General features: G+C 34.8%; 1 protein-coding gene across 1 annotated transcript in view; it reads right to left on the bottom strand.

Annotated features, from left to right (window-relative positions):
• side-V (sidestep V) overlaps positions 1-14,360 on the bottom strand; it is a 494,192-nt gene that overhangs the window by 179,122 nt on the left and 300,710 nt on the right. The window contains exon 5 of the mRNA XM_067777067.1: positions 8,076-8,148. Within this exon, the coding sequence (XP_067633168.1) occupies positions 8,076-8,148 (73 nt within the window). The remainder of the gene's footprint in view (positions 1-8,075; positions 8,149-14,360) is intronic.

The following is a 14,360-nucleotide window of genomic DNA, read 5'->3' on the forward strand; positions in this document are numbered from 1 at the left end:
AATTTTGTTCGACTTATGGAATTAAAAGTATTCTAGACAAACTAAATGAAATTGACTTTTAAAAAATTTTTTTTTAAAAAGTGAGCGTGTTCTTCATCCGATTTTGCTAATTTTTATTTAGCACATATAAAGTAATATTATTAACGTTCCTTCCAAATTTCATCATGATATCTTCAACGACTGCCAAATTACAGCTTGCAAAACTTTTAAATTACCTTCTTGTAAAAGTGGGCGGAGCCACGCCCATTGTCCAAAATCTTACTAATTTTCTATTCTGCGTCTTAACGTCAACCCATCTACCAAGTTTCATCGCTTTATCCGCTTTTGGCAATGAATTATCGCATTTTTTTGGTTTTTCGAAATTTTCGATATCGAAAAAGTGGGCGTGGTTATAGTCCGATATCGTTCATTCTAAATAGCGATCTGAGATGAGTGCCCAGGAATCTACATACCAAATTTCATCAAGATACCTCAAAATTTACTCAAGTTATCGTGTTAACGGGCAGACGGACGGACGGACGGACGGACATGGATCTATTAAATTTTTTTTCGATACTGATGATTTTGATATATGGAAGTCTATATCTATCTCGATTCCTTTATACCTGTACAACCAACCGTTATCCAATCGAAGTTAATATACTCTGTGAGCTCTGTTCAACTGAGTATAAAAATGTAATTGATAAAACTTAATAAAAATATCCACTGCTATTTCCGTTCTCGCTGTTGTACTTTTAATACAGAATACGTTTGAATATCTGCTTATTGTGTAGTTGTATTCCTTTTGCTGTTTGTGAGTTCTTTGTTCGACTTTTAATTACAGCCACGCGTTCAAAATTATGCAATCATATTCTTTCTTGTCTTGAATGCTACTTATTTGCTTGTTATATGTATGTATGCATGTATATTAGTTATGATTGGTGTATATTTTGTTGCCTACTTACAGGGGTTCACATTGGGTGACTGACTATTGTTTGCTTATGTGCTCGTAATTGAAATTGTTGTTTGCTGCTGTGGATTTGTGATTTAAATGCAGCAACGTTTCCTTATTCGTTTGATTTCCCAATTGTAAGAAAATGTGCTTGCATTGTATTAATGAAATGACAGGTGTGAGTAGGAATTATGTGATTTCTCAAAGGACATGAGGAAGATTTAAGCTTTGTTGTGTGTTTGCTGTTAAATGAAGACAACAAAAATATTTGTTCATACTTACGTGCATTATTATATGCTGCCTTCTCCACTCAAACATCCCCCTATATTTTTATACCCAATTCTTCTATTTTTGTCCTTTTTCGTGTTTTTTTTTTTTTTTTTTTTTTTGTCAATTCACAAAGGGCTGCAACACGCTCCCAAAAAACACGAACACATTAGTGTTCTTTCAGCTCATTTTGAAATTTTGGAAATGCACGTTCATATCTCATATAGCTTGACATGAGTTTTAATAGAACCAATAAGTAAATCACTTTGTTTGATTTATTCAAAATTTTGCGCTTTGTTAAATTTTTTTTTTTAGAATTTTTCTCCCTTTTTTTCTTTTTTTATTCACTTTCGTCCTCTGTGCTCCTTCAGAAGTGAAATCATTGTCAAATTGCACTTCAGTGTCTGCAAATTTCCTATTTAATCTCTGAAATTGACTCCTGTTAAGATTTTTGCCTATTACAGCTCACTTCTCTCTATTATACGCTGGTATTGTTGGAAATGTTTTTTAAACACATAATGAAAGTGAAATATGCGCCCAATTGTGTTCAGCTCAATTAGTGTGCATTGAGCAGCACTCCAATCAAGAATTTTCAATTGCCATAATATGCAAGATTAACTGTATATCAAAACAATAATTATTTGCCTGGGGCAATTTGTTCGAACAAAAGCCGCTTGAAAGTATGCCTTAACAATGCAAATAGAAGACGGAGGACTTATTTTTAACCTTCCTATACTCGCGCTAATTTTTGCAACACATATACACGCGCACGGTCTCACAGAACGAAAGTTTGAACCAGATGAAATACTAGTTTTTTGAAACAAAACTTAAAAAAAAAAAAACAATTTTATTTAAACTCGATGATATAATAAAAAAAAAATAAAATCATTCAATGAATTAATATTCAGTAATTTTATTGATTTTCAGTCGTTAACATATTAGTCCTCAAAATCGATTGTTTTTTCGTACATGCTACAAAAATAAAAAATTAATATAATCTTAAAATTTCAAAAGCACTCTTTGTGCAATACATAAGTCACAGGTTGATCTAATTATCAGCCTTTAAATAAAAATTAGGGCATATCACATTTCAAAAATCAAAACCGTTAGCGTTGCTGCAAAAAAAGTTAGAAAAAACAAAAAATAACTCTCTTAGTTTAAAAAATACTTTTTTTGCAATAATAAACAATAAGATAACTTTTTCATTATCCTTATAGTAACAGTTAGAACAACAAAATCAACAAAATCTTCAACCTCGCTGTCATTTTCATCCTCATATTGAGAACTCGAAATTTCTTCCTACAAAAGTAATCTGATTTGCTCTTGATTCATTTTGATAATTAAAGGTACCTGCAAAATAATAAAATACACAACAATGAAGAAAAACACAAACAATAAAAAAATTTTTACCTGCACAAAAAGTTACACATATACTCACGCCGGTCTCACACATCAATTACTATCAAATACACCAATATGTCCGTCTCGCACAAGCACCAAAACAAAGCTTGTAAAAAAAGCGGCAGCTAACAGAAAATTCAAATTTCTAGGGTTTCTGGAAAAAATAGTATTTACGGAAAAGCGTTTTGTCGGTCTCACAGACCAACGCGCGAGTATAGGAAGGTTAAGAGAAACTCGTAATATTGGTAATATTTTAAGGTATTATTCTAGCAGTAATTTAAATATTTAATATAAAAAAAAAAAATAAATAAATGGTGGAGCTCTTGTTTCAATCGACTTTACGGCTAATTGACTAGTCGATTAGTGGAGTATAAATTTTTGGATTGATTAAAAAGTAACTTTCACTATTCGAGTACTGACGAATTGATGAATTTAATTTTTTATACCTCTCATGAAAATGAAATGGTATATTAACTTCGTCATGAATCTCAAAATTGTAAGTCCTTAAAGGAAAATAGATAGACCCACCAATAATTATACCGAAATGATCAGGATGAAGAGCTGAGTTGATTTAGCCATATCTGTCTGTCCGCCTGTCTATTTTTATGCAAACTAGTCCCTCAATTTTTGAGATACCTTTATCAAATCAGGTGAACGGGTATACGGCAAACGGGTGTCCGATTAGACAAATGTCGGAACCGGCCGGATAGGACCACTATAGCATATATCCCCCATACTACCGATTTTTCAGAAAAAGATAATTTTTGTCATATCTTCCTCAATTCATCAGATTGAAGCTTCATGCTTGTGCATATTGTTGTCTAAAAAAATGCATGAGATCGGTAGTATTTATAGCATATATCCCCCACAAGCGATTGTTCAGAAATGTAGTTTCCTGCTGCAATTTCAGTTTCTGGAAAAGTAGTTCGTTAGAAAATGTCTTTTTTCTGGTTCCTGAGCGCGCCAAGGAGTCAAGAGAGAACTCAGTCATATTTACAAAAAAGTTTATAGAAATTGCTTGTAAATATGCACTTACTGAATCTACAACAGCGGAAAATTCATACGAAACTTGATTCATTTCTAATTAGGCCTCAATCAGCTTAGTTAGCTAGCGAGATTGCCTACCTTTTTTTCGCTACCCGTAGCGTATGCATTTTAGATATTTACACGCACTAAACACGCAGTTGTAGGCCGAATAGTTTGTCACATATGTAAATGTCAACAGCAGGGTTGGTAATAACATAAAACAGTTAAAAGTCCTTATAACAATGAATGAATGTTTAAAGTGCAAAATTCCAACGCAAATGCAAGGGTAAGGCTTATATATGCATGCATAATGTACTTTTTGTGAATTAATACGAGTATCATATACAGCGCATCTAAAATCGTGCTCAATCAAACCAATATTTTTTATTATCTGCCAGCGACTAACAACTGGCTTGACAAACAATAACACTCATGCACTTCTCTGGTATGTGTGGTTCTGACATAGAACGACACATTTGTGCTTGATTGCTACCCTGTGTTGGGAGAACATTATCTGAAGGTTGCACTTTAAAGTATGGGAGATGTGAAAGAAAAAAAAAAAAACAATTTGAGGTACAGAAAATATGCCCAATAAAAATTAATTATACGTCATGTCGTCAGAAAATGGAAAGTGACTTATAAGAGAGAAAAAAAGAGGGAAAATTAGATTAGATTCAGTGTGTGAGAAAAAGAAAAGCCTTGTAAGGTAAGAAATTTATGAGTTTTTGTGTTTGCTGCAAAAATTTAAATGTCACCTTTTAGCCTAAATACATACATATGTTTGTAAGTAATTTATTCAAGCTTCTGGCCTACTTTTTGAGTCATAAAACAACTTAGTCATAAGTAACATTTGCGAGAATTTCGGGTAGCGCACTTAAATTAAGTTAAAATGCTTCTCCTTGTTATAATTTCCCATTTAAACGGAGCTTTGAGAAAAAACGGTCTTTAATAAAAAAAATTGTATGACAGTCAAAAGAGATAAGCAAGTAATGTGCTGCCCAGCTACACGTAAAGTCGCATGTTCAAGTACCGCGATAACTATCATAAAAAATACTTACGACAAGTTTTGCTCGGCAGGATAAGCTTCCCTTAGAGGTTTGCTAGATGTATTTTTTGATACGAAATGCTTTTCGGCACAAACTCATATGCTTAAAAAATGCTAACCAGAGTTCTAACGAAATTTGAAAGTTAGTAGGAAGAGAAGCTTGGCCTTAATATCCATTGTGGTATATAACACCAGGGTCGAACATGCATAAGTATTTAAGGAGAGGGTAGCACTTAATTGTAGCATGTCTAGCACATTTTGGTAGGCAATTAAGAGCTCATGTACAATGTGCAATAAAATTTATGGCAACACAAATAACAAAAATGCTTTATATGAAAATGAAAAATTATTATTTTTTTTTTGAGATGAGCGTGACTTTGAAATGGAAGAGCTTAATATCAGCTCTATAAATAAGATATGTAGAACATAAACTGACAGTTATAGATTTTGTGACTACTGAGAAACGTTTTGAATATATTTTGAGTTTTCAGAAGGCAAAGTGTATGAGATAAGCTCCAATGATGCAATGATATTCAGTTCGAAGCACATGCAGCGCTTTATCACGTTCATCTGTGAATAGAAGGCTATATTTAATTCGGTCCGTCATAGTTCACCGAGACACGATTAGGAACACACAAAACATATTAGCAACAAACGGACAGCCCGAGCGCAAACCCGTCGATTGTTAGCGTTTTTTTTTATTAAAACATCTAAACAAATTTTTATTTGTGAATTAGCGTGCACTCAGTTGGCAGTAGTAACCGGGATTCGCCGAGACCTTTTTTCACGTGGGAAGCCATACCATGAAACAAGACTCCGCGCTGCCCAAGGCAGCACGTTCTATGTACAGGAGCGACTCGGGATTTTTCCCGACCAAGGGCTGTCATTTCAGTGAAACCCTTTTTAATTTTTTGCGTCCCTCCCACTCCGCGAATAACCTTTCAACGATATGAACTACTATGTTATGCATCGTAAGGTTAGGCCAACGACGGCAGGTATTTACATTAAATCAATCACTTCACTGCTATGAAAAATTTAACACTTTCGTGTGCTCTCAGGCAGCCAGACTTTACATATATATTTTTTCGAGTTTGCAACTAACCATACTGTTCAATTTTTGTTATAAATTTCCAGTTTAGGTGTGACGTACAGCCATGCCAAAACGGGGAAACTTCTCTAATTCGTGAAATACTTTTTACAAAAAATGTCCAAAAGTGTAAAAAGGAATATCCATAGGCCAAAAAACAAAAACTGGGATATAATTTTTTTATTTGTTTAATAGAAAAGAAATCTGTAAACAAAGTATGCCATGCACACCTTTATTTCTTATAAAATCATATTGTGACGAATATTATCATCTCTAAGCCAACACTAAGCAGTGACACATCAATAAATCAATCATTATGTCTATACATATGTCCATACAAGCAGCGGAGAGCAATGCACAAATACATGTATATATCTGAGATACTCCCAAAATTAGGCAATAATTTGTGCAAGTATCACTCACATATACACGCGCATACGAGAAGCTATAAACGTAGTTATAGCTGGTAATTTGATAGCTGTTAACTAACTACTAAATTCTGGAAATAGAAGCGCCTAGAAATATGTCAACGAGGAAACCACACAGTATAAATGCAGTAACAGTTGAGGCACGAAAATCAGTTTGATTTAAGCAAGCTATCGGTTGCGAAGTATAAGTTTTATTGTGAAGTACTTTAATAAAGGCCATTCTGCATTATTGAATAGTGGAGTTATTTATTCAACAGTTTAGTGATTCGAACGTTAGTAGAAGGTTGCAAATTAGAGGAGTTGCCCTAAATTCGTTACAATATGAAAAACGCCCCTCAGTCTAGAAAATGTAGTAAAGGTAGAAAAACCTACACTTGTACCTACAAATGTACAATACTCAGGGAACGCAACGCTTTTTCAACTAATATCAAACAAATTGGTACATATGCCTATATATATGTTTAAAAAAATACTACAAGAATTATTTTACAATTTTTTAGTTAGTATAAATTTATTGGTCAAAATGGTTGCTGAAAAATAACTTAAAAGAAGACAGAGCGAAATTTCGACACCCTCTACCGTTCCAATTCGTTACCTACTTCACAGTAAGTTAAGCTCATAATAACAATAATTCTATCGTCTTTAGGGGATAAAGGAGATATCAAGATTTTCAAGTGGGAACATTTTATAAGGCATATTTTACTTAAAAGAAGTGAGGGATTTTCTCACTCGAATAATAGACAAAATGGGAAAATTGATACCACTGCGTGGAATTTTTTTTTCCCAATTCGACGGCATCACAGGTCAAGCACACACTCACGAACTTCAACGAAAAAGAAAAATTACCAGTGCTCTGAAGCGGAGTATCAATATAGTTCAGATAAAAGTAACATATGGTCCCGTTTATTCGTGAGCCACGTAACTAAATTTTTTGGGAAAATCTGTTTACTAATGAGAAAACACTCATAAAATATCGTACCAGACGAGGCGATAGCTAGTTTGTCAAAAATTATTACCGTCATAGTTTTAAGCTCCTCGTTGTAGTTGTTTTCTTCGACTACCCAACACTTTCTCAATTGTAGATATATGGTGCAGAAGCGTGAACGATGACAACATCAGACAAACCGGCTCTGGGAGTGTTGTGAAAAGAAAGAATTAATAACGATGAGCTGTACGGCCTTTACGCGGACATCTACATAGTCCAGCGAATTAAAACGCAGCGTTTACGCTGGCTAGGTTATGTTATGCGAATGAAAGACATTGAACCGGCTAAGAAAAAAATCTAAAAAAGGCAAAGAAAATAATTTAAAAAAAGGAGAAAAAATGGTGGCCTCTTTCTGCTTTAAGGACCGGTTGTAAGACGATTTAAGTTCTTTTGGTGTGACGAATTGCAGCCAGTTATTTTAAAGAAGAAGAGACTGATGCATCATTTTGTAGGGCCATAACCATTTAAAGGGTTAAGCGATAGTTAAGTCAGTAAGTATTTCCCTGAATACATTTGGCTCTGTAACTATATGCTTTTGCTGAGGTATTTTAATGATTATCCCTAAATTCCTGCAGTAAAGCAGCTCACAGTAATATGACGAATGTGTTCTAAATTTGGGCATTCGCGCAAATACGAGATTAATTTGCCGAACATTCGCGGTCCGAAAATATGCTCTCTTTGGAAGCACTTTTCTCATTCTTTTAGTAGGGTGGCATGGCCATTTGTGATAGTACTCCAAAGATATCATTGTAAAATGGGTTGTACAATTTAAAAGGCTTTCGAGCACAAAAGAACATTGTTCTAGCCCTTTCAAAGTGATTGTAAAATAAATATCGTATAATATTTATAAGAGTGCATCGCATTGAAAAAACACACATTTGAGTAAAACAAATTTGTATACTCACAGTTCATATCCAGTACAACTTTTTTTGTTAAAGCAGCCACAACATGTCCATTACTTGCTTGACACGTATAAACCTATAAAGGATAAACAAATAAAACATTGTACTTACTTACTTACTTAATTGGCGCTTAACCGTCTAAATGGTTATGGCCGTACAACAAAAAACATTGTACTATTGTAAATAATAGAACAAATAATGCATAATATATAGGCTCATAAGATTATTGGGGTCAAGTAAAGCAACATATATATTCAATATATTATATACTTAATATAAGTCAATTTAGATGTTTTATTAAATAAAGCGAATTGCTAACATTCACACCTTTGACAAAACAAACAAACACCTACACCAGATATGTACATATGTCAATGTATGAGGAGTTTCATATTAACACGCAATAAGTGAATTATTTAATAGTTTTCGAAAGGTGTAGGGATAATTAGGCTAGTCAACTAAAAACAGTTATTTAAAATTTTTATTTACGCAACGAAGCCAGATGGCACAACATCACATTTTCTCAATTTTCGAGGAATTTTTCAAATGTAATTCTGACGTTTTTATATGGAATTTCTCATGCTTAGTAAGCACTATCCAAATCAAAAATAAATATGCAGTCACATATGTTTTTATGTTAGTTTTGTATCAATAATATTTAGAGATGGGGTTCTACCGGATATTTACCATTTTTATGGGACAATAACTGAAATATTCCTTTTTTATAATCAGCGTGCTTTGCACACAGAGTATATTAACTTTGATTGGATAATGGTTGGTTGTACAGGTATAAAGGAATCGAGATAGATATAGACTTCCATATATCAAAATCGTCAATATCGAAAAAAATTTGATTGAGTCATGTTCGTCCGTCCGTCTGTCCGTCCGTCTGCCCGTTAACACGATAACTTGAGTTAATATTGAGATATCTTCAGCAAATTTGGTACACAAGTTTATCTGGACCCAGAATAGATTGGTATTGAAAATGAGCGAAATCGGATGGTAACCACGCCCACTTTTTATATATATAACATTTTGGAAAACACAAAAAACCTGATTATTTAGTAAATAATACACCTAGAATGTTGAAATTTGACATGTGGACTGATATTGAGACTCTCGATAAAAATTAAAAAAAAAAAAAAAAAAAAATTTAATGGGCGTGGCACCGCCCACTTGTGATAAAATCAATTTTAGAAATATTATTAATCATAAATCAAAAACCGTTAAATCTATCGTAACAAAATTCGGCAGAGAGGTTGCCTTTACTATAAGGAATGCTTTGAAGAAAAATTAACGAAAGCGGTCAAGGACCACGCCCACTTTTATATAAAAGATTTCTAAATGGGTCGTGGACGGACAAAATAAGCTACATCTTTGCAAACAAGAGCTTTATATCAATGGTATTTCATTTCCTAAGTGTATTTATAACAATAAGTAGGAAAAACTTTAAATTTAAAAAAATGGGAGTTGCACCGCCCCTTTTATGACTAAGCAATTTTCTATGTTTCGGGAGCTATAACTAGAAAAAAATTAAGGGATCATAATAAAATTGGGAGCACAGATTTTTCCTATAGCAGGAACCACGCCCACTTTTATATAGACGAAAATAATAAGCTATATCTTAGCGTAAAAGAGCTTTGTATCAATAGAATTTTATTTTCAAAATGGAATTATAACATTAAGTCGGAAAACACTAAAATTTTTGAAAATGGGCGTGGCACCGCCCCTTTTATGATTAAGAAATTTTCTATGTTTCGGGAGCTATATCTCGAAGAAAAATTAACATATCGTAATGAAATTGTGTACACATAGTTTCCTTATAGCAGAAAATATTTCTAGTAAAAATGGACGGGATCGGTTAAAGACCACGGCAACTTAGATATAAAACAAGTTTAAAAGGGTCGTAGACTCGAATAATAAGCTATAACTTAGCAAGAAATAGTTTTGAATCAATGATATTTCACTTATCAAGTGTTACTGTAAGAGAAAATGGGGGACATTTTTCTTTTATACGGCCGGTGCCACGTGTTATGTAGAAAAGTAATTTATCTGAAATGAAATGTACAATTGAAGCTCACGCTGAGTATATAATGTTCGGTTACACCCGAACTCAGACACCTTTAATTCTTGTACCTTTTTTGGATATTCAAAAAATAATTCAATCGAGGCTGCTTCGAATGACAGTTCAGAAATTCAATTGATACGTCATTTGAAATTAAGAAATTTTTGTTTTGATTTTAAACAAGCAAACCAGCAAACGTTCGAAGTCAACAAAATAGTCCGAACTCATTTAGGAGCGTGAAGTAAATACGATATGACTCCTAGCAGCTCATATTTTATAGCTAATATGACTTCTGCACAGGCGTCTTTTCGATGTCATTTATGAGCCTTACTGGCCTCACAAACTGCTTGTTTTTAGTTCTATAATGGCACATTTTAGGGCTTTTAAGGAGAATTATTGACACATATCCGAAGGGGAAAATATAGGAAATCAATTTTTGTAATAAAACTCCCCTGAATTATCCTGTTAATAGAAATGAGATAAGTTTTAATTGAATTCAAATTTTATTTAGAATAAAGCTCTGATTTTTTATTCCGGTGCTTCCTAGTTTACCAATTATAACATTTTTTGTTTGTTCATAATTTCATCAAATTTGAGTCATAACAGACCCTTAGGTAAACAAATTTCTGAAGCTCATATTTTTCACATATTATTAGACTCCCGAATTTTAGGGGCTTCGAGTATGTTTAAAGAGTACACATAAGCTACCCCTCAAACATGCTCATGGCGATCATAATTTAAGAATCCAAAATGAGTGATAAATTAAGGAATCAGAAAAACGATCAAATGGGAGCCTTTTGTGACTCCGATATGATGGCATGCCAAATATTTATATTTGTCAAAACAAAGCTTCTCCACCGTCATCTACATATTAAAAATGTTAGTGTTTTGAACATTGTTTAATGTGACCGAAAAACTGTCACGCCTTGTCCTGATATGTCGATCCCGATATGCCACCAGGAAGCGCTGACGAACGTGGGGTTTCCTCCTATACATTTTGTTATAGATTTTGCTATTTAATGCAAATGACTCATTTTTCCCTCCCAAATGAGCTCATAATGACTGTAAATGCCCCGATTTAGATATTTTTTCTGGCTCCTTTTTGACTTAAAATGTTTGCTGGGCACATTAAAATTTTTGCTTCGGCATGCATTACTGGTAAAGATTTTTGGAAAACGCTTTTTTCTAAAAGATAATTTATACCCCTCTTTTGGGTAAATATTTTGGTATTTACCCATTCTTACCATATATAACCAATTAACAGGGTATTTACCATTTGGGTATTTACCCCTTTCCCATCTCTAATAATAATAATTGTATTGACACAAATTGCTTCATGAATTATTAAAAAAATCGACTTGTATTAGGAGTTTGGTTATTAGTTATACAAATATAAGGAAAATTGAGAGCTTGATACAAATTTTGTGTTGTGTCATACCTAATGTAATTTAAAAAAGTCACGCTATTATTGGTGTGGATCTGATAAACCAAACAATTTTAATTAGATAATAGAAAAAAATATATGTTAAAAATGGGTGTTGACGACTTTAACAAGTTAAATTCTCATAAGAGCGAAAAAATGGAAAAGGGAACTGGAGCTGAAATGTACTTTAAGCATCTGCAGGTAAATCAATCATACCGACATCCTGACGCAAGCAGTGCCTTCCAGGTGGAGGTCTATGCCATAGAGAGAGCAACCAGATTGCTCCAGCATACTTAGTCTCAGACATTAATGTAACGATCTTTGCTGACAGCAGGCCACTTCAAAAGCATTAGAAACCCACGAGCTTCGCTGGCGTTTATAAGGCACCTAACTGAATCACTTTTCTGGGTGCCGGGCCACAGCGATATGGAAGGGAATGAATTTGCGGATGAGATGGCTTTGAAAGGTTTCGAAATGGATATAAGAGAGGCGGACAGCTCCGTACTGCTACCGCTTGGTTTGCTGTAGAATAATCGCGATGATTGTGAAGTCTCAAGGTCGTTATAGCCATATTTGGATAGGCAAGGAACTAGCTTTAGTCCCACGCGAATCAAATCTGAAGTGAGGGTACTTATGGAAGTCATCACAAGTCATTGCGCTGTTGCATCAATGCTCAGACGGTGGTGTCTGCCAACCAGCTCACTCAGCAGAAGCTACAAGGGTGAGAAAGAATACCATCATTTTCTCTGCCGATATTCAGAACTGTAAACAAGACGACATAGATTTCTGGGCGCACAGTTTTTCTATAGTCTGGAAGAGGTTGCGAAGGTAATTCTTTCATTGCTATATGGCTTCATCAGAGAAAGCCAGTGGTTCGTTCAGGACCACTAGAAAGTAGTCTGGTTAGACGAATGTTCCACCCGGCACTCACAATGGTCAGAAATGCATCCGAGCGGAAGTGTGGGATGCCCAACATACGCCCTCTTAACCTAACTTAACCCTAAGAGGCTTTAGAGCAAAATCCCAGGGTCGATCGCACAGCTAACAGAATACTAGCAAAACAGATTTCCAATTAGGCCTACGCACAACTTAAGATATTGAGCACTGGAAACTTTAATATAGTTATTATTTTATAAAAAATCAAATTGTGAAATTGTAGTTGTTATTTGCGCTCCCTGTATTAACTTTATATACAGCATTCTTTCTGACGTTTACTTCCAATTTTGTTTGTCTTAATAAACATGAGTTATTAAAAATGCTTTCATATCTCTAGTTGAATACCACAAACCGAGACAAAAAGTGGCAAAATAGTTGTACCAAACAACTTTTGACGTAAAACGGATAATCCGCCAAAAAACTTTTGAAGGCAATAAGCATAAACTAATGAATTTATACAAACTTGAGTAAAACTTCGAAAAACAGCAAAGTCTTAAAAGCTTTGTCAGAATTACATGGATACATATACTTTACATAAGTGAATCATATTACCAGCGTGAATGCTTGGAATGCGTAAGACTAAAGAACCTGATCTGTGATGTCGACTTGTTTCTAAAACTCAAGTCTGCGCAGCTAAGAAGATTATAACAATGGGTTTATGAAAATAATAGCTTAGTTTACCGGCAGATAATTTAAACGAAATTTATCGCAGATTATTTTCTTTTATCTACGCGAAAGTCTAGATAAAAGGCCAGCGGTTTCTGGCTGCGAGAAAGCCAACTTTAGCGGGACCAGGTGACATTCTTCCTGCGCAGCTTAGAAATTCTTTACGGATATACTGCCACTGGTTTGCCATCATTTACACTTATTGCCTTAAAAGGAGCCACATATTGAAGTCTTGAAATAAGACCCAGGTTACTTTTGTGCCAAAGGCTAAAGAGTGTAGACCAATCACACTTTCGTCGTTTGTTTTAAAAACGCTAGAGCGGCTTATTTGTCTGTACATAAAGGACGGAATTTCTCGCGGTTTTAATCGGCATAGCAGCACATCTATTGTAAGGCCAAGTCAAAGAAACCAGCTCTCCATGCTACTGAAATGCAAATAACGGGATCCCCAGAGCACAGAAAATACTCTATTTTCTTCGCAATAAAGGAACCTCTAACAGTGGTCTGTCTGAAATCATTATAAACGGCCTGGTTCGCTTAGGAGTCGAGGGCTCCCTGGTTGCCTTTATTAACAGACTTCTGTGCAACAGAATTGTCTCATCGGAGTAGGAAGGGGCCATAATCGAAAGAAAAGTATGCAGAGACACGTCAGAGGGGGTGTTATATCACTTATACTCATGAATGTGGTAGTTAACAAGCTTTTGAGGCGTCTAGAAGGAAGTGGCTACCGAATGGTGGCCTATACGGCTGACCTGGTAATCATTGTTAGAGGTAAATTTCTAAACGCCCTGTAAGACTTTTTTTAGAGATCGGGACTAGGTAGGCGGAGTCATGTGGAGTGTCAATCAACCCTGCAAAACGGATCTGATTCTTAATACGAAGAGATATAAGATGTCCGATTTCGGGGCACACTTGCTGGAGGGAACAACGTTGACAAATTTTTGATGGGGTTAAGTATTTGGGGAATATGTTGGACAGGAAACTGTTCTAGAGCAAACATAGAGGATAGGGTTAGGAAGGCCTCGGGTGCCACCTGTAAGAGCTTTGGACTCTTACCAAGGGTATGGGCCTGGTTGAACGGACTTTACACCGTGAGTATTACCAACATGTTAGGGGAAGTACAACGTCTAAGGAAAACTCCTGACTTGGCATATAATACAATGCTGCACATACATATGTTTATGCGGTGGATATTGCG

This window comes from Eurosta solidaginis, chromosome 3 (assembly GCF_040869045.1).
Source record: "Eurosta solidaginis isolate ZX-2024a chromosome 3, ASM4086904v1, whole genome shotgun sequence".
Classification (NCBI taxonomy): Eukaryota; Metazoa; Arthropoda; class Insecta; order Diptera; family Tephritidae; genus Eurosta; species Eurosta solidaginis.